Consider the following 27,382-nt stretch of genomic DNA (forward strand, 5'->3'; position numbering starts at 1 on the left):
CATGTCTGTTATAGCTCTCAAGGCAAATAGGATGCAACTACTTATCCCACTGATGGCCGAAGCAGCATTAATCTCGCATGTCTGTTATAGCTCTCAAGGCAAATAGGATGCAACTACTTATCCCACTGATGGCCGAAGCAGCATTAATCTCTCCAGCTTTAAGAATCCAACACTATTCACATGAACCATCCAGAGCCAAATTGCTTCAAGTAAAATATAAGGCCGAGCAATCTGGCTGAACCTTCTGATTTGCTCGTTCGAGGTTTGCATGGAGTCATTAGGATCAAAAACCACTTCCAGTCACCAAGTTTGCAAAAGGTTCAAGGCCCAAATAGCCTATCATGGAACCATTGAATTTTGTTGGGCATAAGACACTATATAACCAGCAGATGCACCACACATTATCTCTGCTGCTAAAGCTTTTTCCTTAAAGTAGATCGATGTAGATACAAAGTAATATTAAGTAAATGATATGTATGTGTTCAGAATTAAATTTCAAACAATAAGCTTAAAAGCTAGAATTTTGCTTAATTTGCCTTCAAAAAGGTACCGACTGCATGTCATATCATTAATATTCATACATCTTCATTAGTTCAAAGGGGTTTCTGCTGATATGTCCCTCAAATCTTCCATACTTGCAAATTTACCCCTCAAATCTTGGTTTTTGCATATTACCCCCCAATTCCCTCAAATTGGGTTTTCCTATCCGTTCCACTTAAAAATGTTGGTTTTCAAGCATTACAATGTTTATTTTTTTCCACAATTTCCAATCAATTTACAACAATTTCTCATTTAAAAACTAAAATAATTAAGTGGGAGGGCGTAGAAAAGCTCAATGTGAGAGAATTGGGGGATAATTTTGTAAATACAAACATTTGGGGGTATTTTTGCAAATATGGAAGATTTGAGGGGTGTATATGCAGAAATCCTTGTTGAAAATGCATTACTTTTAGTCCTTATTAACAGAATACGATATATCAATAATTAATTTTTTGGAACCTACAGAAGCACCAATATCAATCTGCATATAAAATGAACCGATTAGGCTTACTAGTATCAAGTTTGATATCAAAAGAATGCAAGACCGTATGATCTTAGACACTCCTTAAAAGTAATTAACGGTTTCATATTTAGCCATTGAGCATTTACCCATGATGCAAATATTTTCCTCAAACTCAAAGATCTTTAAGTTCACCATTACAAAGATGTGCTATGTTGTTAATTTGCCAGTTAGTATTTACCCATGATGCAAGCCTTTTACTCGAAATCTAAGACGTCTAAATTCACCATTGAAAAGATGTGCTACGTCGTTAATTTACATGGCTGTCAATAGAAGGGGCATATGTACAAATTTATTATTTTCAGAGTATTTATATGCACTTGCTATTTTTCCGAACCCTATTCCTTTTGACGTCGAACCACTGACTCAAATTGTCACATCAGAACAGCCATCTCTCTTTATATTAATCCTAAAACAGCATGGCCATTTGAAATTCACAAATCCAACCCCACTCTGACTCTTAATCAATCGCTTTCCCTTTAAACTAATCCCAGCAAGCATCAGAACTTCTGGTTTTCAAATTTTCATGCAATAACTCTTTCAGGAGACCAGATTCAAGATAATTCAAGATATGCCTGTGTGTACTTGATTCTGTGAGAGCCTCATGGATCTCAGCTTCGAGTTCTATCCTTGTATCCTACTTAATACTTCGAACTGCACGGACTATTTGCTAATGATTGATTACATCTTCTTGATTCTTGGCTAGATTGATTGAATCACCATGATTGCTTGAATTGCCGCTTATGCCCATTTATCATAATCAATTACTTGACCTAGTTAGTTCCATGCATATGGAAGTTGCTTTTTTACCAGTAACTGAGTCTCCAAAATCCAACATCAGTGTTAGATCTAAACTAACAGGTATCAGTACTTTAGCATTTTACCCGTAATTGAAATATTGTAGCAAGAGATATTCAAAACTGGAAATAAAGATTCATCACTAACCCCACAAAGAAACGCAAAGCTGGCTGCTCCTGGTCCAAATTCAAAAGTGCACCTTCACTCTCTTTTAGGATTGAACCCAGTATCTCCTTCAACAGGTCCGGCAGCTGTGCAAAGAGCCATAAAACTCCAAGATATTTAAGAATTCCTCGTAAAACTTTTTTAAGGGCAGCAAGGGGAACCCATCCACCTCCATAACCACCATCATCTCCCAGCCCGATGAAGGCAGTATTTAGTTCCCCTCTAACATGTACAGGGACACCTGTACCGGCACGTACAGGTACTCCAGAGACCCCTGAAGGCATACCAGATGATGGCAAGATAGCATTGCTAATTCGGCTTAGGTTGCCAGTAACCTGGCTTCCAGTTATTGAATTTGGCCTAGGCATTCCACTACCTGGTCCCACATTTGGGCGGATGCTGTTAGGTGCCATTGGTTGAGTTCCTGGACCTTGGCTGGCACTGCCTGAGTTGAAATGCCCACCTACATGTGAGCCACCAGCTACATTGGGTTCCAGAGCATTAAGACCCTGAGCAACATGCTCCATGATAAAAGGTCTGAACTGTGGGCATGGCAGTGATCCACCAGCTGCAGGCCCCCCTTTGGGAGGTGTTGCTGGCTGCAACCATACTTGATCTCCAGCAAAACAACGCATGTCTACAGCAAATTTCTTACGGTATATAATCCTTATCCAATATGGACCTCGTAGAACTATAGAGACGTCGATAGGTAATAATGAGCTTGGAACAGTGCCTGAACCACCTCTGATGGCAGCAGATAAGGTTGCAGCATGATGAAGACTCTGACTGCCAAGTGAGGAGGCAACAGCATTTCCTACAGGTGCAGAAGATACAGATCCGATAGCAGATGTTGAAGGAGCACTTGGTAGTAGTCCTTGTGATGGGATCAAATTGCTCTGCTTAGGAATGGATGTAGTGCTAGCAGAAACAGGACCAGACATCCGAGCAGGGGGTATTGCAGCAGCAAGAGCAAGCAAAGGACCTGCAGTTAGCCTGATGCAGTCCAAGAAGGATGCAACCTCGCCACCGTTAATGAAATCCTCTAAAAACTGCATAGATGTCATTAGATACAGTTCAGAACACTGACCAAAGGCTAACATAATAAGTGAAAAACAACGTATGCATGCACTTATGTTCTATTTATATAGAACAAGCTCCTTCCTTGAGGCGATTTCCTCATGATGGCTTGTATGAAAATTTCCAGTGAGTATTTTGTCAGAGTGACAAAATATAGTTTGTTTCAAGCCAACAAAACAAAGGTTTGGATTTCTAAAATTTTAGAATACCCTAATGAGACATTGTTAGTTTCAGAACATCCTTACTAGAGAGGGAAAAAAATTTAATAGTTAACTAAGAGAAGATATTACGATGTCTACCAAGCCCTGAACTAAGGTTCCAACTAACCCATTCCCACTGTACGTCCCGATACGATAAGTAGTACTAATATATATATAATACATAATATAATAATATCAATATATATATATATAAATATATAATGCAAATATATATAATACCTATAATATATATAATAATATATACTAATATATATATAATATAATAATATATATAGAGGAATATGGTATACTTGGGCCAAATGATCCTGGTAGTGATGTGGACACATCTTGCCATACATACACACCTTGGACGTTGGTGAGCTCCACTCTTCAAGTCTTGATATATGGACAAGATTGTCCACATTCACTACCAAGGATCCTTTGTACCAAGTATACCCATTTTTCTCATAATATATACTATATATATATATATATAGAGAGAGAGAGAAAGAAGAGAGAGAGAGAATATTGGGCTATACTGGGCCAAAGCATCCTGTAGTGATGTGACACATCTTGTCCACTACATCACACCTTGAAGTTGGTGACCGTCCATCTTCACAGGTGTGATGTATGGACAAGATGTGTCAACATCACTACCAAGGATCCTTCCGGTACCAAGATATACCATTTTTCTCATAATATAATATATATATATATATATATTATATATATATATATAATATATATTATATATATATATGAGAAATCATGGGTATGTTTGGTACCAAGCCACAATTTGTACTTGTAGTGATGTGTCACATCCTCATCCACTCATTACCCATATGAATGTTGTCCCCAATTTGAATGACGTGGAGGGAGATATGACACTCACTACAAGCAACAACTTTTTTGTGCTTCGCGTACCAGCATACCCATTTTCTCTCTCTCTCTCTCTCTCTCTCTCATATATATATATATATATATATATATATATTATATATATTATATATATATATATATAATTCTAGCAGGAGCCACATTAGATTGAATCTAAGAATGCCACCTTCAAACATTATATTATTTACTTGATCCACTCCGTTCATTTTGATCTAAATATTTTGGATGACATATAAACTAAAACTTAGCATATTGCGGTTGTAGTTACTAATGCATCAAAGTGATAGTAAAAATTAACGGTTTTACGACAATTACAACTAAAGAGACAATGAAAATATGCTGTTAGAAAATATATCAAACATCATCGATTTTCATATGTATAGATGTTTTAAACGCGCATTTTAGGATCTGATCATGGAGCGAGATATTACAAATCAGCACAATCCATATATTGAGGACGTGATCTTTAGATTCAATCTTAGGCTGATGCGCCTCCTGTGATCATATGTTTCCCTTTATATGTAGTATGTATATATTATATAACTATAATTAATATAAATAAGTATATGTGATAATGTATACTGCATCTCGCCGAAGAATATGTATAATGTATATGTTATATAAATATATAATATAATATATTATAATAATATATAGGAGAGAGAGAGAGAGAGAGAGAGACATCTGACATAGGTATACACGTTGGTCATAGGAGGGGCATTTTCGCTCCAATTTGAAAATGATGTGCCACAAATCCCCACTATGTGAACAATATATCTCTCGTCCATATTTATTCCACATAACGTCGGTGCGGGATTGCTGCCCATATCATTTTTCAAGGAGGAAAATCCTCTCCTTCGACAATAGGACAAACCCATTAATCTCAATATATAATATAATATGGTACTATATATATATAATATACTATATATAATATATATATATACATATATAATATAATAGCTCTACAAGTAAACTAGTTTTTTGAGCGGATATTAAAATAGCACAAATCCATATATTGAGGACGTGATCTTTAGATTCAATCTAGCTGTGCGCCTCCTTGAATCATATGTTTCCCGTTTATAATGTATATGTATATATATATAATATAATTAATATATATATATTGATAATGTATACTGCTTAGATTGTATAATGTATATGTATATATATATATATAATATATATAATAATATATAGAGAGTAGAGAGAGAGAGAGAGAGACATGACATAGTATCCGTTGGTCATAGGAGGGGATTTTCCTCTTGAAAATGATGTGCACAAATCCCACTATGTGAACATATATCTCTCGTCCATACTTTATTCCACTACGATCGGTGGGGATTGCTGCCATATCATTTTTCAAGGAGGAAATCCTCTCCTTCGACATAGGACAACCCATTAATCTCAATATATAATATAATATACTATAATATATATATACTATATATATATATATATATATACATATATAATATAATAGTCTACAGTAAACTAGTTTTCTTTTTAAAATGCATCATCAGGGATTGCTTTGTGACTGAGGAAATACCTTGCTAGAATTTTTCGTAGCATTTCTGAAAAAATAAGGTCATTCATAGTTTCATTTAATATCAACAAGGCACAAGGAATGACAAGCTAAATCCCCAGAACATTGCAATCATAATTATTCTCTGCTTGGTATTTTAACCAAAAAATAGGAATTCCAGTATTTTGAACGGTGCTATCAAGCACAATAAATTATCAGCAAGTCGTCAAGGCTAACTTAATTTAAGAAACTTTAAAGATCAAGAAAATAAACCCCCCAAAAAATGTTCAGCATGACAATTGGAAATTGTGTCTCCATTAATGTTAATATTAGTGCAAACTAAGAAGGAAATAGCTGGAATAGGTCATGTTCAAACACTGTTCCTATGTAAATGTATATTCTGGTTTTCATAAACAGTAACAGAAAAAATGCAAACATCTAAGATTCGACATCATCATATAGCTATGTTACCCGGGTACTTCTATAATGAAGCCGTACCCGTACCGGACACATACCCGACACTTTCCCGTACCCAAACTTCATGAAAACTTCTTGAATATATGCATGCATTTATTACAATATGTACTCAATTATATGATATATGTGTTAATTTAAAACACTTGTCAAAGACTTCCTGGACGTAGAGCTTACACTTCACATCCGTCATTTGAAACTAATGAGATACGGTTTGGATTCGTTTCAATCCATACCCAAGTTTAAAACTATATAGTTAATGGGTCGTTTAGATATCTAGTAAAAAAATGAGTAGTTTACAATTCACAAGTTTAAAACTATATAGTTAATGGGTCGTTTAGATATCTAGTAAAAAAATGAGTAGTTTACAATTCACGATAATCAATATGATAAAAGAAACTCAAAAATGTGATCGGAATTTTAATTCTAATGACACGTGAAGGGGAAAATTTTTATCTTATGTACCGTATTAATTCAATATATATATGTAGTCGTGTCCCCGTACCTTACATTTTACAGTTTTGTCGTGTCCCGTACCCGCACCCGCACCCATACCAGTACACGTACCCGTTTCCATGCAACTTAGTCATATAGAATATCGTTTCGATGCCGACGAGCCCTGACAACAACAGGTAATTCACGAGCTTGAATCCACAAGCTTTAAGTTTCTCAAAGTTGAGAACGTAAACAAGGAGAAAAATTCTTTTGATTGAATAATTGAAAAGTTGATTGACAATTTACAAAAGGAACTAATATCTATAGCCAACTAATCTTATCCTAACTCTAATAAAAAAGAAATTCTACTTCTAAAAGGAAAATACCAAGTCCCAAAAGGAAACAAACAAAAAGGAACTCTTTCCTAATCTGAAATCCGAGTCGACACGAGGCGTCCCGACTAGCTATGTAGCACGGACACGGATCCGACACGGCCATCCGACACGCCGATACGAGGCAAATCCTAAAAAATACATAGGATACGTGTGTTCGACACGTGTGTTCGACACGGACACGACACGACACGGCTTCATGTTATGCGTGTCCGTGCTTCATAGCCGACTAGCACCGTGTTTCGTATCAATTGGACCTAAGTCAACTAAGCATGTCGAGTCGTCCCGCCTTTCGTATCAACTGGCATGTGTCGACTCGTCCTGTCGCTTCGAGTCGCCTGCTCGTCTCGGCTGAGTTGTGTCAACTCATCCTGTCGTCATCTCGACTCGTCTGTGCTGTTGTCTCGTCTGGTTTAAGTCGACTCTCGTCTCGTCCATCTGTTCAGTCGACTCAACTGCTTTTCTTCTCGGTTCGTCCAATACTTGATCTCCTGCATCAGTCCCTCCTTCTTCGGAAGAACTCATCTCTGAGTTATCATCACTCGAATACAACTTGATTGAAGGATGATAGTCAGAAATATCCGCCACGTTAAATGTCGTCGACATAGCCATTCCTTCTGGAAGATCTACTACATATGCATTATCATTGATCTTCTTGAGAATCTTGAACGGCTCATAACGTTTCGGCTTAAGCTTGCAGTATGTTCCAACTGGCATCTGTTCCTTCCGTAAGTAAACTATCACCATGTCTCCTTCATTGAATACCTTAAGTCGCCTCTTCTTGTTCACTCGCGTCTTGAACTTTGCATTGGTTTTCTCAAGCTTTGTACGCACTTCTTCCTGAATATTGAGACTCAACTGCTTTTCTTCTCGGTTCGTCCAATACTTGATCTCCTGCATCAGTCCCTCCTTCTTCGGAAGAACTCATCTCTGAGTTATCATCACTCGAATACAACTTGATTGAAGGATGATAGTCAGAAATATCCGCCACGTTAAATGTCGTCGACATAGCCATTCCTTCTGGAAGATCTACTACATATGCATTATCATTGATCTTCTTGAGAATCTTGAACGGCTCATAACGTTTCGGCTTAAGCTTGCAGTATGTTCCAACTGGCATCTGTTCCTTCCGTAAGTAAACTATCACCATGTCTCCTTCATTGAATACCTTAAGTCGCCTCTTCTTGTTCACTCGCGTCTTGAACTTTGCATTGGTTTTCTCAAGCTTTGTACGCACTTCTTCCTGAATATTGAAAGCATTCTCGACCATTGAACTTGCTGCCTCGATGACCTTACTGCTTGTCGCAACTTCAACAAATCTTAGAGATGTCAAGGTACATTCCTATAAACAATGGAAAAAGGAGACATACCAGTGGAACTATGAACAACCATGTTATAGGCGAATTCAGCTTGAGATATAGCTTGATCCCACATCTTTGGCTTCTCTTCACATATGCATCGAATCAAGTTTCCCAAAGTCCGATTGACCACTTCGGTTTGTCCATCCGTTTGAGGATGTACTGTGCTAGAATACTTCAATAAAGTGTCAAATCGTCGCCATAAGATAGTCCAAAAAGTCACCAAGAACCTGATATCCCTATCCGAAACAATCGAACTCGGAACACCATGTAGTCGAACCACCTCTTGCAAGAACAGTCGTGCAACATGTAGTGCATCCGAAGTCTTGCGGCACGGGATGAAGTGAGTCATCTTAGAAAAATGATCCACTACCACGAAGACTGAATCCACGACTCTTGTGTTCGGGAAAATCCCAAAAGTTCATACTCAAATCTTCTCATATATCCTTGGGCACAGGTAGGGAAGTATGCAAACCAGTATTCTGCACTTGCCCATTTACAACTTGGCACACTTGACAACTCCTCACAAGTGTTGCCACATCCTTCCTCAAGCTTGACCAATAATATCTCTCCTCAAGACTCAAAACAGTCTTGTCTCGCCCAAAGTGTCTACCAAGCCCGCCACCATGTAAGTCTCGAACTATCTTTTCTCTCAATGACGTCCTTGGAATACAAAACTGATTCCTTAAATAGAAACACGTCCATAATAACATAGTCTCCTGCGGATTGTCTTGTCAAACACTTGGCACAAATCTCTTGAAAGTCTTTATCATAAACATAGAACTCTTTCAAATTATCAAAAGCAACAACTTCACCTCGCAATATGCTTAACAAAGATATCCGACGACTCAAAGCATCGGGCACCTTATTGTTGACTCCTAACTTATGTCGCAAAGTAAAGTTGAACTGCTTAAAATATGAAGCCCATCATCCGTGCATTTTGTTGATATGTTTCTGATTCTTAAAGTGTTGAAGAGACTGATGATCGGAATAAATCACGAAGTCGTTAGCAATGAGGTAGCTCTCCCAAGTCTTCAGAGAACGAAAAACAACATACAGCTCCTGCTCGTAAGTACTCCACTTCTGTCGGGCTTCATTCAACTTCTCACTCAAGCAAGCAATGAGACGTTTCTCTTGAGAGAGGACAGCTCCAATACAACACCACATGCGTCACATTCAAGCTCAAAGAGCTTGTCTAAGTACGGAAATGCCAAGATTGGTGTAGTGATAATCCTCTCCTTGATAAAGGCAAAGGTCGCGTTTGCTTCATCGGTCCATTCGAAAATGCACTTCTTCAAACAATCCGTCATGGGAGCAACTATAGAACTGAAATTGTGAATGAAACGTTGATAAAAAGATGTTAGTCCATGAAAGCTTCTTACTTCCGTAATACTTTTTGGAGTCGGCCAGTCCTTGATTGTCTTGACTTTATCTTCGTCGACTTGGATCCCCTGTGAACTTACCACAAACCCCAAAAACACTAGTTGAGTCGTCAAGAACACACACTTCTTAAGGTTAATGTAAAATTCATTCTCCTTTAGCACTTGGAAGACTTCTCGGAGGTGCAACATATACTCTTGTTCATCTCGGCTATAGATGAGAATGTCATTAAAATAGACTACAAATCTTCCCAAGAAAGGCTTCAAAATTTGGTTCATCAAACGCATAAAGATACTTGGGGCGTTTGATAAACCAAAATGCATCACTAACCATTCGTAGAGGCCCTCACTGTTTTTGAAAGCAGTCTTCCACTCATCGTCGGGCCGGATTCGGATCTGATGATATCCACTCCTCAAATCGACCTTCGAGAAGACACTTGCGCCTCCCAACTAATTCAACATGTCGTCTAGCCGAGGGATTGGGAATCTGTAGCGAATTATAATCTTGTTGATGGCTCGAGTGTCTACACACATCCACAAACTTCCATCTTTCTTTGGTGTTAATAGGGCCGGGACTACGCATGGACTCATGCTCTCTCAGATGTGGCCCTTTTTGATGAGGTACTCAATGGTGTCTTGTGAAATCTTCTTCTCCTGCGGGTTCATGCGATAACGAGGAAGATTAGGAAGCACTAAACCCGGGATAAAATCAATATGGTGCTGAATATCTCTCATGGGTTGAAGACCCTCTGACAGCTCCTCGGGAACCAACACTTCTTACTCCTTAAGCAACGACTTCATCTTCTCTGGAACCTCAATGAGAGTCTTCACTTCTTCTTTAACAACTAAAAGCAAACATTTGCTTTAACTCCTTTGATTCTACCATAAATTCTCCCTTATTGCAAAGAGAAACACGTTTGGATTTTTGATCCTTTGGGCTCTTTGGGAAGGGTAGAATTGGGGGTAAAATGATCTTCTTGTTCATCCATACAAAAGAGTATTCGTTCTACTTGTTGCCATGCTTAGCATCGACATCATATTGTCACGATCGTCCCAACAATACATGGCACGCGTCCATATCCACATCACAAGCAACAAAATCACTATAAGTCTTACCTAATGATAGTGGCATACAACATACTTCGGTCACATTCACGGAGGGACCCTTCTTGATCCATCCGATGGTATAAGACACGTGTTTTGTTTCAGTCGGCAGTTTCAAGTAGTTTACCAAGGCCTTTGACACTATATTTTCACAGCATTCATTATCAATGATGAGGGTGCACACCTTGTTGTTGACCGAACACCTAAAAAAAATTTGGTGTCGTTATGATGAATCTGGTGCCTTTTGAGAGCATAGGAATCGTTGAATAACACACGACACATTGTCGTCCTCAATCTCAGCAACCTTTTCCTCGTACTCTTCTTCAGACGTTGTGTGGCCATCCTCGGCTTTCTCATAATCTGCAAAACTGACCTTCCGTCGCTGTGGATACTCGTTGGACTTATGCCCTGGTTGGACATATTGAAAACACTTTCCTGCTGTCGGCTTAGCATACTGATTTGCTTGAGTCATCTGGAATGGTGGTTGAGTTGTCGACCGCTCCGCTGATCATGGTGGATTAGACTGATCAATCGTCCTTGGCCCTGTCGACTCACCTCTTGCCTCCTCGACCGAACTTCCCCGATCGGTTCGCTTGAAAGGTAGTGTCTTGGAAACCAATCTTTTCGTCTTTAGAGCCATATTATGGGCTTCATCCACAGAGTATACATTATGGATGACCACCTTCTCTTGAATTGAGTACTTCAACCCGTCGATATACTTAGCTGCGAGTTGTTCCTCGCTCATCGACAAATCACAACGAGAAGACTGAAGAACTCTTCGGTATAGGCACTCACTGTTTGGATTCCTTGATGGCATTGCTCGAACTGGTTGTAGAGGATTTATTGATAGTCAGGTGATAGAAATCTTGTCTGTAGCAACTACTTTATGCATCGCCAAACTCGAAGTGATTGTTTGTCTTGCCGTCACCTAGTGTTTTGAGTTTGATCCCATCATGACGCGGCTCCTCCTTTGAGACGATAGGCTACAAACTTCACCTGATTTTGCTTCAGGAATATTAGCCATCTCAAAGAACTTTTCCACTTCGTATAGCCAATCCAAGAAGGCCTCTTATGTCCAGATTTCCTCCAAAGGAGGAGAGTTCTACCTTCATCCGGTACTCTTGGCCGTGATGATGTCCACTCTGTCGGTGATAGTTACGACGAGGTTTAAAACCTTTGCCCCAACCTCTGCCATAAGGTCGCCCTCCTTCGCTCGAGACGTTGTCGTATCATGGTTCCTTAAATTGGGCGACATAGTCTGCTCCTTTGTTATTAGAATCATCATGTGGAGGGGGTTGGTTGGGATGTCATCTATGATGTGGAGGGGGTTGATTTGGAGGGATTTGGTTTGGACGTGGTTGATATGGAGGGGGATAAACTGGAAGGGGTTAGGGATTGTACGGCGGTGGATGTTGGGGTAGCCTAACTCTGGGTTCGCTTAGGTGATGACCGTCGGCGAAATTATTCTCATTGTTGAGATGAAGGGTAAGTCATTCAATGGATTGTTGAAGGTTTTGAAGAGACGCCTCCAACGTGTTAAATCTTCCATCCATAGAATCCATCCTCGCGGAAAGATCTTGTAGAGAAAGCTCCTCGTCGTCACCTACCATTGTCAAGGATGTTGAAACCGAAGCTCTGATACCACTTGACACGGACGTAAAAACGGGGAGGCCGATCGGATATCAGTCTGATGCTGATGAGCCATGACAACAGTAGGTAATTCACGTTCTCAAAGTTGAGAACGTAAACAAGGAGAAAAATTCTCTTAATTGAATAATTAAAAAGTCGATTGACAATTTACAAAAGGAACTAATATTTATAGCCAACTAATCCTATCCTAACTCTAATAAAAAAGAAACTCTACTTCTAAAAAGAAAATACCAAATCCCAAAAGGAAACAAACAAAAAGGAACTCTTTCCTAATCTGAAATCCGAGTCGACACGATGCGTCCCGACTAGCACCGTCTTTCGTGTCGACTGGACCTGAGTCGACTAAGCATGTCGAGTCGTCCCGCCTTTCGTGTCGACTGACATGTGTCGACTCGTCTTGTCGCCTGTCGACTCGTCTTGTCGTTTCGAGTCATCTGCTCGTCTCGGCCGGGTTGTATCGACTCATCCTGTCATCATCTCGACTCGTCTGTGCCGTTGTCGTCTCGTATGGTTTAAGTCGAGTCTCGTCTCGTCCATCTGTTCAGTCGAACCAGCTACTTTTCTTCTCGGTTCGTCTAATACTTGATCTCCTGCAACAATAATCAACTTCATATGATTGGCCAAGAGAAGCGGCATTGAAGATCTGGTCACCTATAATATTTTCTCAAGTAATAGAACATGGCTTCTTCTAACCTAAGGTAGGTGGTCCTAGTTTTTATCTCGCTTGTTTCAAGATATTTCTTTCATTTTCCATACATTATTCTCATAGACGTTCTAAGATATTCTTCCCTTATTTCTTTGAGTTTATTTTGCTTTATATTGTACTCTTATCCTTCATCGGTACTTCCCCATAATGCCCAGATGAATATTTACTCACTAGGTAGATAGTAGAACTTGAGCCTTCACACTCATCCATTGTTTTAAATATCCCTGACATGGCCTAATATATCGCCTAATATATCATTTTATAGGGTTTGTCACAAATGATATGGTCTCTAAATGGTCTATAAATATCTTTTACCCTTTTTTAGCTATTTTGGGCGATATATCCATGTTATGGCTGATATATAAGCCGAACATCCTTTTATATGGCTTGTCACAAAACAATATACTGCGTTTGGTAATTTTTGGGCGAGATATGATTTTCCCATTATATCAAATGACATTTTGGCCTAAAAAATTAAGATAAAATGTTGCAAGGATAATTTGTACTTTTTTGTTGTACAAGGTTGATTAGTGATCCTAAACATGTATTATTTGCATTTTGTATGCTTAGATTTCCTTAAGTATGTTGAGATTATATTTTAGCGCATTACACTATATATGCAAACTCAATAATGGACCAACTATAAAATCTTAAAATTTTATAAAATACTAAGTGAGAAGCACGTATGTTGCACGTGGTTAATATCTTGATTGTTTAAAATAATAAAAATAATATCAAATTTGTATAAGAATTTGATTATAAAGGAAAGATGTTTAAACAAGAATTTATGAGATCTTATTAAAAATTAAAAAAAGAACATGGTATTCATGATTGGTTCGAGTTTCTTCCGTTGCCAGCTAGGTTGCTTCCTTTCAATGCGCATTAGTAGAAATCCCAATTTCTTTGTAGTTTCTGATTATTTTGTTCAACTATTCTGACAATAAAGAAAGGAATTTTTATGGTGCATGCTAGTGAATTGAACTATCTTTTTAGCACTGTAGACAATTTATTTGACAATTTATTTAGCTACAAATGGAGCCAGCCAAGACTTAAAAGCAAAAAGCTATGTGCATGAAAAGTTCTATGTTATCAATTAAAAGAAAAAAAAATAATCCATTATTTTTTTGCAGGACTAATGTCCATGCTATTATTGCTCCATAAAAATAACTTCCAGAGATCTCTCTTTTGTCGTGAGAGAGAGAATTTTTTTATTTTAAAGTTCACAAAGGTCCCTTTAAGTTTAACGTTTTTAAGATAACCCCATAAGTTTAAAAATGAGACAAATCCCTGACCCCCCCTCCTTATATCAACTAATATTGAGATAACACCCTAAACTTTATAAATGTTTCTTAATCTTTCTTTAAGTTTGGTGTGTTTTGGAAACCCTAGCGTTTTCAATTTTTTCAACTAACATTCCTAACGGTGTTAGATGAAAAAGAATAATATAACCCTTTCAACTGAGCACTCTCATTATTAAGTTAATTAGTGACTAAATTAATGAAATCCGTACACTAAACTTAGGGGTTTTTGTGTACCTTTATAAATATTTAAAAAGACTAAATATTTAAAAAGACTAGAAAACGTTATTTTTCTCTTAGGGGCAGTTTGATTATTTGGACGCACATGATTTTCACATGCACGGTCAAATCTAACAGTGGCAGTTATGGGGTTTTATCAGGTAAAATATAAGGAGAGTCAAGTGACATTTCTAAAGGTTAGGGGGTTACCTGTAAGACAATCGAACTAAAGGTCACGTCTAAAAGTGATAGTTACAATATTAAGGGGGTATCTCAAAATGGCTAAGCCTAAAGGTTTTTGAAGTTTATACTTTATTTTAGTTTTATGTCCATGCTACTGTGTAAGATATATAATGCTTACGTTTTATACATTAGTCACCCCCTTTTTCTGTAATTACATGTATAAGTGAGATTTATTTGTCTCATATCTCTATGGTTATAATTCATTCTTAACTATATGATTCAATTATTGTTCCTGTTTAGTCTAGATTTATGCCTATTTTATTAAGCAAGATATACTTTTAGTATATAGCTTTAATATTATATACATGCATGCGTTCCAAATCAAATGTGATTGTTGAAGGTTCATTCAAAACTCTAAGTCACACTTTCAAAGATAAAATACCTAACTCCAATTAGAATACGATTAGAATATAATATCCAAAAAGATCTTTTAAAGATAAAAATCAACTCCAATTATGATAGGAATAGAATGTAATATTTAAAAAGGTCAAGGGTGACATTGATCATAAAAAGATTTATCCAAAGTAACACTTCTAAAGAGAGTATGATATGATCATAGTATGATAGAACATTAACTCTAAACTCAATATTATAGTCAATTTGTGACATCCAAACTACATATGCGACATTCAAAATTGGATATAACTAGATCAGAATCTTACAAGCATCCGCAAGATACAACTTCCTGGTTCAGGAATCAGTGCATTAGTAGTCAAGTGACCAAAAACCATGAGAATATTGCTAACTATTGAAAACTAAAGTTATCGTTTATAATCAAGTCCCTTTATCTACAAGTTCTTCATATTTTCCTCTTTCAAGTCACAAGACAAATTCTCATGGAATAACCATAGATTTGTTCACTGACATAAGTTAAAAGTAGCACTTCAAAGAAGTCATTTACGTAGTCTATAAAGTAATTCCTCTAGCGTACCAGCAAAAATCTATACTTAGTGCACAATCGAATAGAAAAAACTCTAAAGCATGCTGATGGGGTTTCACTAGTCAGCATTGGCACAAAACTATTAAATTACAAGAACAAACTGCTATCATCAGTTACGACTAAAAGAGCAGTGAAATTTCAAGCCTGCTGGGCCCTAAGTAGGAAATACATGGCAGTTCCTATAAAAGAATATCTTCGGATTGAATTAGAGTGACAATATGCATGATAACATTTACATAGTAGCCATCAAATATCAAACAGGACCATGCCTAGAATGGAGGAGTAAAAGAAGAAAAGAAAACAAACCTTGGTATGAGGCCAGAGGTGGTCAGGAGACACATGCATTGTGCATCCATTCTTACCAGCTTCCCATTCAACAACAAAATGTGCCATCACAGGCATGTAACCATAACTAAACCACAAGCTCATAAGACCAACCGCTTCAATCTTGAACGTTTTCCTCATCTGTTCAGATAACTTATGACCAGCCTCACTATTTCCTTTAGACAAAAACTGTAATTTATTCTCAGACTTTGTGACACTATCATCTTGCTTATCATCACCTCTGAGTCCAATTAACGTACGCATGCCACAAGCAAATAAACGAGCATTATAGAGCCTCTGCAAATCTGATACCAACCTCTGAATACTATCAACTTCTACTGTTTTATAACTCAAGACAACACCTTCAGGGTCATAGTGGATGTGCGAATCACTATCTGATGTATTAGCAATACGAACACCACCACCCCATGGGGTAGTGGCACTTCCTTTATAAAGTTCCCACAGTTCCTGAAAATGTGGATCACTGATTTTGACATCCCAATACATGCTTCCAGGTTTCCCAAGCTGCAAACAAATGTGCTTCCAAGAGTCATCTCTAGCAAATGGCAATCGAAACCATAAGTTTGAGGAGGGAGCCCGTTGACCAATTTCTTCAACATATGGAATCTCTAGAGCATCCATCTGGCTAGTTAATCGCGCATGCTTAATGCATAATGAACAATGCTTAATAACATGGAGAAGGACAGATACATATATATTTGAAGGGGCAAGCCCATGATTTGCATCAGCAAGTAGGCTTCCATACACATATCCTGCAGTTTTTCCTGTCAATAACAACAAAGGTGCTTGGGGAGCAGTACTATGGTGCAGTGCTGGTTCTTCAATTTTCCTTCTCTTGGTTAATTTGGCATCAGCTTCTAGGCCTTGCAGCGACGGAATCAGCATTCGGATGTCAGAGAGTGACCGCTTGCGTGAAGCTTTGGCATGTGTAGCAACAGATTTAGAACCTGAACTGTGGGAACTTTGGAGTTCACTTGTCTGGCCTGCAGCAAGAGTATATTAATATAGTCAAAATCAAATGCAAAACCTATCTTGGAAAGAGTAACATTTGTTAGAACATAAGCAAACTTTATATTTTGGGGATCGTCTTACGTACAGAAGCAGTAACAACCGAACCTGATACAGTACCTTTAGAAAATCCAGAGGCATCACGAGCAGACAGACTCTTTGAGCTATTTGGTTTCACATTATGCATCAGAGAGCCACTTGCTCGGAGGGGAGACAATGATTGTGTTGGTCGATTTGCACTTATCAGAGAATCTATATCTTTGGGAGAATCGTTTGCTGATCGTGATTGATCCACATCATTAGCAGCATACTGGCTAACTTCAACCCGATGTGGAGATCTAACAGTGCTTAACTCTTGATCAGATTTTGAATGTGAGAGTTTCTGAATAGATGAGCTCCTTCCAGGACTTGAAGAAGGAAGACTGTTGGCATTAAGTACACCATTTAAATTGTTTGCACCATATAATGAACTATTTAAACTTGCAGTAGACGCCTTTGTAGCATTACTAATCTGAGGATGTTGCATCCCTACATCCAGCTTGGGTGTGATTCCAGCTCTCATCCCTTGCTGATTGGCTGAAAGAGTGCTCAACTGTGAAAAGGAGGGCGCATTAAATAGTGAGGAAACAAGAGAAGGTCCTGATTTAACTTTCTCGAATTCAAATACTTCATCAACAACAGATGAAAATTTTGACTGTGAGCATCCGGAAAGCTGAGGGGAAGAATCCATCCCGAAGTCAGAAAGAAGAGAGTGTTCAGCAATGGTACTTGACGCTCCTACTGGTACAGATTGTATCTTTTTCCAATCAAGAATGGCCAGATTTGATTCATCCCCAACCACATGCATCTGATTAATGTCGACTTTGTTAAGACGGAAAACATAATTGGCTTCACTAATTATATGCGACTTTCCACGTTGCTCAGGTCGACTCTCTAAAAGATAAAAAAGTGGCTTAAAATCCTTATCAAGTTGCAATAGCAAATAATAAGAACTTCCGCACTGTGGAAACCCCATCAATAATAAATCTGAACCATGCAACATTGACTTGGGGATCCTCAGAGTAGTCAAACATTGTTCATAAACCTGGAAAAAGCAAGGATTTACCAACTTTAGTACATGCTAACGAATTCATAGAATATGAGAGGCAAAGGAAATTAAAGAACATGATAATTCCATGAACTCCATGCAAAAAAGGTGACTTGTTAATCGTTACTAATTACAGTATCAGTTGCCATGCATTATCCAAGCACGTGACAAGAAACAAAATAATCACATTATTAATTGCCATAAAATGGATACGCATCGTAAACAACAAACGATACACAAAAAATCTGAACAAAGTTAAGGAAAAAATTATTACTAGTTGAGTACTCCGAGGGGGGGGGGGGAGGAAATGAGACCACAAATAAAGGAAAGAACTAGAACTAGTAATCAAAGATCAATTAAATCATACAATGACAATTTACGTATATTCCACTAGAAAGAAGATTAGAGAAATACCTCAAGTCCCAAAGACCTTCCAGTTGATGCAAACAAATGCAAGATACTTTTTCTTCTCATACTTATAAAAACTTCTGTTGCAGTCATGTTTCCCACATTTAAAGCTTCTTCACATTCTAACAATACAGACGGTGCAAGGATATTTTGTGTGGATTGCAGTAAGAAATGGCCATTCCTAAGATTCAAAAGAATATATGAGAATTTTATAAAACATGAAATTTAGGAACTAGAAAGGTATGCACTGGACAGATTAATTGTAAAACTTCAGAATTGGTAGGCATATGGCTCAAAATCAAACATCACGATGAGATAATTATACAAAAAGACTCAATCAAGTGACAGCTTGCTTAACCCTGTCTACAAATACCAGTAATCTAGTATAACTTTCTTGAAGTTAAGGAGCTTCTATAACTAGTCCCATGCTTTAGGGCGAAAGACTTGGATAATTAATTTGATGAATAATGAATATACGACAAATACATAATTATTAATAACATCCAAATAGAAGATAGTCGCAGAAGTCACTTACTATAAACATCCTTGAATTGCAAACATAAGATGAGTGAGGCACAAACTTCCCCATTAGTTATTGACTGACCAAATTAGCACAGTACTTGAACGGTATAATATACTAAAACTTCAGTTCCCCTAACTTAACTTTTCTGATGTAATGAATTTGATGAATAATGAAACATATGACAAATACACAATGACAAAATGGCATCTGAAGACAGTCGCAGAAGTTACTATAAACATCATTGAATTACATATATAAAATGAGTAAGTCACAAACTTCCCCATTATTGATTGACCAAATTTGCACAGTACTTGAATGGTAAGATATTAAAAACTTCAGATTTCCTAAATTAACTTTTTGGATACATTATCATAAACCTCAGCAGGACTCTCTGACTGAGCTTCTAAATTTTGATGCCACACTTTCATTATCTTGTAGCTTTTTAGGTACCACTATATTCCTTAAACAAAAGGTACAGTTATTAAAAATTTAAGCAGTTTCTGGGATTTCAACACCAGAAGTATTGTGTTTTTGGTACTCGAAGGTTAAAAATAGTTTATATAGTGATATATACTAAAATGTATGGTAAACGCACAGGTTGAGTTTACAGTGGTGATGATCAATCATTACAGTTAAAAAATGATAGCTAGGTGTTTTATCACTAAATATAGTCACCTTAATATTTGAATAAAACGATAAGTGAATGTACCTTTCTCACAACATATCATGGATTTTATATTGCATGATAGATAGAAATAGAGACAACATTCCTTCATCATTATGTGTTTCAAGTTTATGTTATAGTGCCTAAGATAAAGGTCGTTCTTTCCATCTACCTATACCAACTAATTGCTTTGACTATAGGAAGATTCCGCTTTTAAAGCACCTAGCAGTCTTTCTGCCAAGGAGATTCTCATTATTGATATCAATTACAATATACAAGTATATATACTATATATTATTAAAAGAAGCTTCAAGCATGTTTGATAAGTGGTCAAAGTGGCTTATACATGTTTGGCCAATAGCTTATTTTAGCTTACAAGACAAAATATGCTAGGTTACTCTAGCTTATTTTTTGGTGGCTTACAAGCCACAAGGTTTGACCATGAAAGACTAATATACCTCTCATCATTTCTGAAAATTCCAAGCATTATGTATTTCTTTTCAACCCCATTAAAGGTTTTTTGATCATTTTGACAACAATGATGGCTTAGAATTCACCCATTTGATAAACACTCTACTATTGTAAATAAATTACAATCCACTAAATTTACCAAACACTTTGGCTTATACTCCATTTGGCTTATAAACCATTTGTGAATTATAAGCCAAGTGGATTATTATCCAGAATTGCCAAAATTGTTAGAATGCCAAAATTGCCCTCGCACTTGGGAAAAAGTTTAAAAAAAACTCTCCCACTTGGAAAAAATATGGAATTGCCTCACCCTTTGAAAAATAATCTAAAAAGAAATCTAAGGAACCATTCATTCCCTTGACAATTCAACTACCACACTCCTCAATATTCTGTGCATGCGTCGTGTGCACCAGGATACTAGTTAAAATTAAAACTAACTTCATTGATCAGCGCATGCCATTTAAATTGTATCCAGCGCTTTTAATTCATCAACTCTAAAAACCAGATTATGCACATTCTTCTCTACATGTCAGAACAGAATTAAGACTCGAAGGTACATGTGTGCTCGATACGGAATCATTATCTCAGGGAAATCGACTGCCAGATCAATAATCAGTGAAGTACAGTATAATTATTAACATCATTCAACATTAGAAGTTTTGAACAACAAAGAAATACAGTCTGTTGCTTTATTCGGTCACTTTTTCCTCAGTAAGACCTAATATAAACAAGTTCCTAGTTGTCAATATCCACAGACTGCGCTGTTGCAAAAACATCATGCTTTCTACAGCTAGAAGCACTCGTGTAAATATCCATTGTTACATGACTCCGGGAACGGGTGTCAAGTGTCCGACACAGCAAATTTACAGGACATGGAGGCACGTGAAGTGAATATAAAATTGATGTAACCAACAGGCTTATTTAACACTATTTATTTAGTACTATATGTCTATCTAGATGGCAACTTGACATATTTTTAAAATGTCAGATACAGGTTTTGGATGCATGAGTATTTTTGACACCTAATCTTTTCTATTATTCCCTTATACATCTAGTACAGATATTTTTCTAGCTTTTCATTCTTTAGCTACAGTAATAGTGGTATCTTATTTTCTTGTTTTCTAATTACGTCAGAAGTGTCTGAACTCTAGGACACAGATGTCTGGATGTCATGTTGTATCTGGACACAGCAAAACTTTGCTCTCTCAGTGATACTGAGAATTCCTGCTTCAGATTTCCATTAAACAGGTAATTTTCCACTTGACAGCACTCCAAGTTTTTCCTGGTTAAAACAAGATCAAACATACCATAGTGTGTCTGATGTAATAGGATGAGAGAACAAGCAATAATATGATCAAAAACTCATTAGCTAAAAGAAAGTCTAGTTGATATGTATAACTAGTGCCATAATAATTAGGATTCTAGATATTAACAAATCTTTCTCCTAGCATAGTTTAAGATTAAACCTTACGAACACCATAATGTAAGAACAGTATGCTAAAAGAAGTATAAATGAGAGGAAAACCTGATGTTTATTCCAAGAGTGACATATGATATGCCATAGGCACGAACATGCAGTACTTCATCCCCAAAGCATTTATCAGCAGCAAGCCTGACATCCATCTGCAGCTGGATAAAGGTCAAATTTGATACTTCAGATGTCTGAAGTAACTTCATTTATCAGGCCATCACTAAAAGTGCTAAAACATAAATGAAAACGAAAGAGCAGATAATGGGAAACAGACATAAACTGACTGGATTTCAGCAAGCACACCTTTCTTGAGTCTGTATCAATTTCATCTCCCTCGCGCTTAAGAATAACATCACCTGAAGCTTGACAGACTTGAACATTCCTACTCAACTCCCTCTGGATTTCAAGCAGACGAGTATGTCTATGACAAGCAATAGCTCTCAGCAAAAGTTCTTCAACATCAATACAGCTTTGGTCAAGTGAAAGTTCAGCCTCTTTGTCAGTAAGTGGATCAAAGACAAATGAACTGTGTAGACATTTTATTTTCAAATCTGGTCCTCGCTCGATTTTGATAAATGGGGGTGAAGAAGAGGCAGGTCCAGATAGGCCCTTTTCGAAATCTAACCAATAGAAAATTTTCAGACCAGGAATCCTTTGGCCAGTAGAATCAAGCTCCATATCTTGGGCCATCTGCACAGAAGTAGCATTTCCACCTTGTCCCACATTACCATCAGCAATGAGCTCAAAACGTACAGCATCTTTCCACCTGCCTTGGCGCAGTATCTGAACTTGCCTAAGTACAGTGTCCATAACAAGGGCAATACAGAGTTCATGAAGAACCGTGTACAAAATCATAAAGGGATTCTCCGCAACGGCCATCCTGCGCTCCAGATCATCTCCAAGAGCATATCTTCGTGTTTCTTCGAGCTTAACTAACCCATTATTCTCACCTACAAGCAACTTCAGATGCAGAATCCTCCACAAATTGAGATGTCCACGATACCCCAAAGTAAGATAAACTTCAAACTCTCCATCAACACGAAGGATGGCAGTACCATCGGAAACTGTCACTTGAGAAATTTCTTTTGGAAGGGAAACTTCGAGAAGCTTGGATCTCACGAGTGTATTCAGCTTTCTCAAGGCAGGTTTAAGCTGATCCTCTGGAAGTGTAGCTTGAATTCCAAGATTTTCTATACATTTTGGCAACCGGCTATACCCTCTAGTTAGGAGGACTTCAATTGCAGATGGTACATCAAATATTGGAGCACGAGCTTGCTGCAGTCCCTCATGCATGAAGAATAGAGAATCCGCAGTTTGAGTGAAACATGTATCATGGCTGGACAGAGTTGAAGCAAGTTGTTGACAATAGTGGACTAATGGAACCTGCAGATATTAGAACTTAACGCTCAACAAGATTACTCAAGAAGAATTACTAAAAGCAATTACGCGTCGCAGTATAGAAATGATCCATCATTGAAAATTTGCAATATACAAAACTCAAAAGCCTGTGTTGGATGGTATGCAAAAACCAACCATGTATGGCAGTATACAAATTATCATCATTGAAAATTTGCAGCATTTAACTCAAAAACCAGCGATGGACAGTATGCAAAAAAGGAATTTGTTGATACAGTACCATTCAGACTCTAAGAACATTAACTTTAATAACCCAAAAAATTCTTTCATAATCAAGAATAAGTAACTAAGTAGCATACTTTTGGATGAAGCTCTAAATATTAAAAAATGCAAGTGTTCTATTGAAACGCCCACACACAGACATGCATTGGGTGATTTTTGAGTGTACGACTTAAGTGCTAAGTTGCATGGATACAGGTATAGGTGCCGGTGTGGATACTGGTATATGACACAGCAAATCTATAAAATGCAGGGTACGGGAACATGACTGAAAGTCATAGCTGACATCATAGCTCTGACCTAAATACGCAAATGAACCTTTGATATCGTAATTTTTAATTGAATATGGGTTGAAACGAACCCGATCCTTATCCAACAAGTTTCAAAAGTGGATGTGAAGTGTAGGATATATATATCCAACAAGCATACGACGAGTGTTTTATTTTTAAAACATATATTACGTAATTGAGTACACGTCTGAATAAATGTATGCATATATGTAAGGAGTGTCCACAAAATGTTGGGTACGGGTATGGCTTCCTGATGGAAGTACCCACATAACAAAGGTCGAGGGTCTTAATGTCATTGGGTTAGAGAGGGTGGCAAGATTCCATCTGGAGAGGAGCATGAGAGAATCCATCATTTATCATTTTCATCTTAGATCTGATTTTGGAAAACATAGGTAGTGAAAAAGAGGAAAAGAGTAGAATAATAAAGTAAAGAGAATTGTTAAGTTCAACCTAAGATACACCCTTCACCCACCTAATCACTAGCTTCTACTATTTAATGAAGAGTTAAGGTTGATTTAACCCGTAAAGTCCAAAGTTACTTTTGGGTTGTAAGGGATTTGTCATCCCATGTTGAATTTGTATATATTGATACTCATCAATTACAGTGTCCAACAATATTATAGAAAGCTCTAGTCGTTGCTAGGGACCTATCGTGTGCATGCGGCGAGGGGGGGGTTAGGTGGATTTCTTTCATTTTTATTTATTAAGTGGTGGCAGAGGGGTTTTGTTGGAAGTCAGAGAAGGTGGAGAAGATGTTCATATTCGGTGGAAGTTGGAGGACGCGGAGGCAACAATGGAGAAAATCACGACCAAGATCTAAGTGATGCAGTCTGTGTAAGCAATGAACTCACGCTCCCCTAGGAGCTCCAAAGACCTAGGCAGGTGACCTAGGTACCACTTCGGCCTAGACGGACACATCAATTGCGCTTTCTTTTTAAAACATTAATAATTGATTTACCATCATAGCAATATTACTATGGTAAAAGTGATGTGCTATTGAAAGAATCGATTTGGTCTGGTTTCTCGACGCTCTAAAGGCCCTAAAAAAGCCCGTTATGGAGTGATATGATTTAAGTCTGCCATATGTGTTCAGTGCATCATTAAGTGAAGTGGCCTTTTTGGCATAAGTGATGACTCAACATAGGTAATGTCGCCTTTTAATGTAAGCAATTTGCTATGGCATTTTCGGTATAAGTAAATTTGGCCTCTTTTTGGCACGATTAAAGTAGCCTTCTTGACATAACAGTATAACACATAACAAAAGTGGCCTTATCAGTATAACCCGGCCTTTTAGCATAAATGATGTGGCCTTTTTCAGCATAAGTGGCGTGGCCTTTTATGTGCAAGTGGTGTGGCCTATTATGTGTAAGTGGTGTGGCCATCAAACAAACCTATGGCAACTTATGGCAAGGTTACGTATTCTATTTCCAGTTACCTTTTAGTCTACGTGATGTGGCCTTTTAAGCATAAGTGATGTGGCCTTTTATTCATGCATGACTTTCATGTATTCAAATTTTATGCATATATGATTATCGAGACTCTAGATTTCAAGTGATTCATGAAATGATTTAGAAATTGACAATCACATTTTTGTACATGAGTTTGGTATATTTGATACATGTGATTTCATGAGCTCAAGATTTGTTAAAGAGATTCATGACAAGTGACTTATAATAAGTTTTTGTTTGATAGATTGAATATTTCATGTAGTATTTCCTAACACCCAATAAGTGATTTTAAACATCTATCATATGATTTAGAAATTTCAAGAGAAACTTTGACAAGTACTATTACTATGAAGATTGACATATCAATACTGTAAAACTAATCTAACCAACTAGCGTAGAATAATGTACTTGCTGAGAATTAGCTCACCCCGTGGTTTTCAACACTTTTTCAAATTCTACCAGATTTTAGTGATCAAGTAAATTGTTAGAAGATGTCATATATTGAAGTCCTCCAATTGTCATTTTGAGTAGCCGACTATAATGGTGATGATCAGGTATAGAATATTATCGTTTAAGGTTGTGTTTAAGACTTGTATTATATAAATTTTCTCATGAACTTTGGGAAGTATTACTTTGAGAAACATTACGTGATTGAGCTTGGCATGTGTGAGACTTTGTTTCATACACGGGTCACATTGTCATTTGTCACACTCCCACTTTTTCTTCTACTGTGATGTGATTGTGGAGGCGGACAGTAACAATTAAGGTTTTATCCCAATTCTTTCATTCAACTATGTTAAATTTATCACTTTCATTAAGTTAATAGGTACCATATTCTTTTTAACTTTTTAATCACTTCCGATCAAATTCTCTTAGGCATACCTCGAAACCTCCTTATTCCGTTAACTATAATCTTATATTCCCTTCTATTGGTGCATTTAGTGACCTCCAATGCACAAAGTCAGTTATGTTAGATTTAAAATACTTAGTTCACAATACTGCTATAGACTTCCAACATAAAGTTATTAGGCAAATAAAAAGATATTAATAAGAGATGCAAAAGCCACTAACACATATCAGATTAAGAACTTGGCTCTACAAATTTATGGCTTCTATGATCAAAACTTCCATTTTTCCGCACTTACCCTCATAGCAGTCATCACTCACTAACCTACCTAGCTTAAAAATTTTACACCTTAAACTTAAATTTAAGAGGATTATTAGGTCTCATTTTAACAACCTCTCTTTTCTAGTAAAACTCTGTTCTCAATCAGCAAAGCCATTTTTTGAAGCAACAAAATCAGATCTTGTGAACTCTTATCCACAATTATGCACACAAGGTTGTGTTTAAGAGTGTCAGCTCCAGTTCTTAGGTCCGCATTCTGAAATCTCAGACTTCTCTCTGCAATTCTAAAATACTCATCCATGAACCTCAACATAAAATCCCAGAAACTGCCCTTAAACATAGGCTTCAAAGAATAATTTAATTTATAGGTTTCCTTTCAACCACCCCTCTATTCTAATAAAACCTCCGGTTCTGCATCAGCAAAAAGCCAGTTTTAAGCAGAAAATCCAAGATCGTTGTAAAGTCACATCCAAGATTAAGTTTAACAGCATCAATCCCCATTCTTAGCTCTACATTCCCTGACCTCACATTCTTCTCTCCACAAATCTAAAGTCCCACTCCAAGAATCTAAACATAAAACCCTAAAAAGCCAACTTGGTCCACCAACAAGAAACCAAAGAATCAAACCTACCGCCAGAGCTCCGAAACCCCAACCTGCAAGCACCATTTGGCCAGCAGATGGATCCTGAGCTCTCAAACCCTAACATTTACGCAAATTCCAATTCTCAACTCTACATTCCCAACCCTAAACTCCCCATCCACGAATCCCGACATAAAACTCTAGAATCAAGAAACCTTCAGCCAGAGCTCAGAAACCCTAACCTGCTGGCACCATTTGGCGAGCACGTGAAGCCTGAGCATCCGCTGCTGCGTCTTGACGACGAATTTGAGGAGATCGATCTTCTTCTCGGAATCCGAGCGGTCCTCCCCTTGAGCCGTCGCCTTGCTGGACTTGTCGACGAGCTCCTTCAGGGAGAGGTAGGAGT

At 37.5% G+C, this 27,382-nt stretch overlaps 1 protein-coding gene across 2 annotated transcripts in view; it reads right to left on the bottom strand.

Moving 5' to 3' along the window:
* The window catches only part of LOC109825482 (mediator of RNA polymerase II transcription subunit 14), a 33,549-nt gene extending 6,173 nt beyond the window's left edge, over positions 1 to 27,376 (bottom strand). Inside the window, exons 1-7 of one of the 2 annotated variants that reach the window (XM_020392340.1) lie at positions 27,219 to 27,376; positions 22,201 to 23,280; positions 21,952 to 22,088; positions 18,775 to 18,949; positions 17,394 to 18,357; positions 16,227 to 17,248; positions 2,006 to 3,072 (exon numbers count right to left, since the gene is read on the bottom strand). In XM_020392340.1, coding sequence (XP_020247929.1) covers positions 2,006 to 3,072; positions 16,227 to 17,248; positions 17,394 to 18,357; positions 18,775 to 18,949; positions 21,952 to 22,088; positions 22,201 to 23,280; positions 27,219 to 27,257 — 4,484 coding nt within the window. In that variant the 5' untranslated portion in view covers positions 27,258 to 27,376. The remainder of the gene's footprint in view (positions 1 to 2,005; positions 3,073 to 16,226; positions 17,249 to 17,393; positions 18,358 to 18,774; positions 18,950 to 21,951; positions 22,089 to 22,200; positions 23,281 to 27,218) is intronic. The other variant, XM_020392341.1, reaches the window with a different exon arrangement.

This window comes from Asparagus officinalis, chromosome 10 (assembly GCF_001876935.1).
Source record: "Asparagus officinalis chromosome 10, Aspof.V1, whole genome shotgun sequence".
In the NCBI taxonomy this organism is placed as follows: Eukaryota; Viridiplantae; Streptophyta; class Magnoliopsida; order Asparagales; family Asparagaceae; genus Asparagus; species Asparagus officinalis.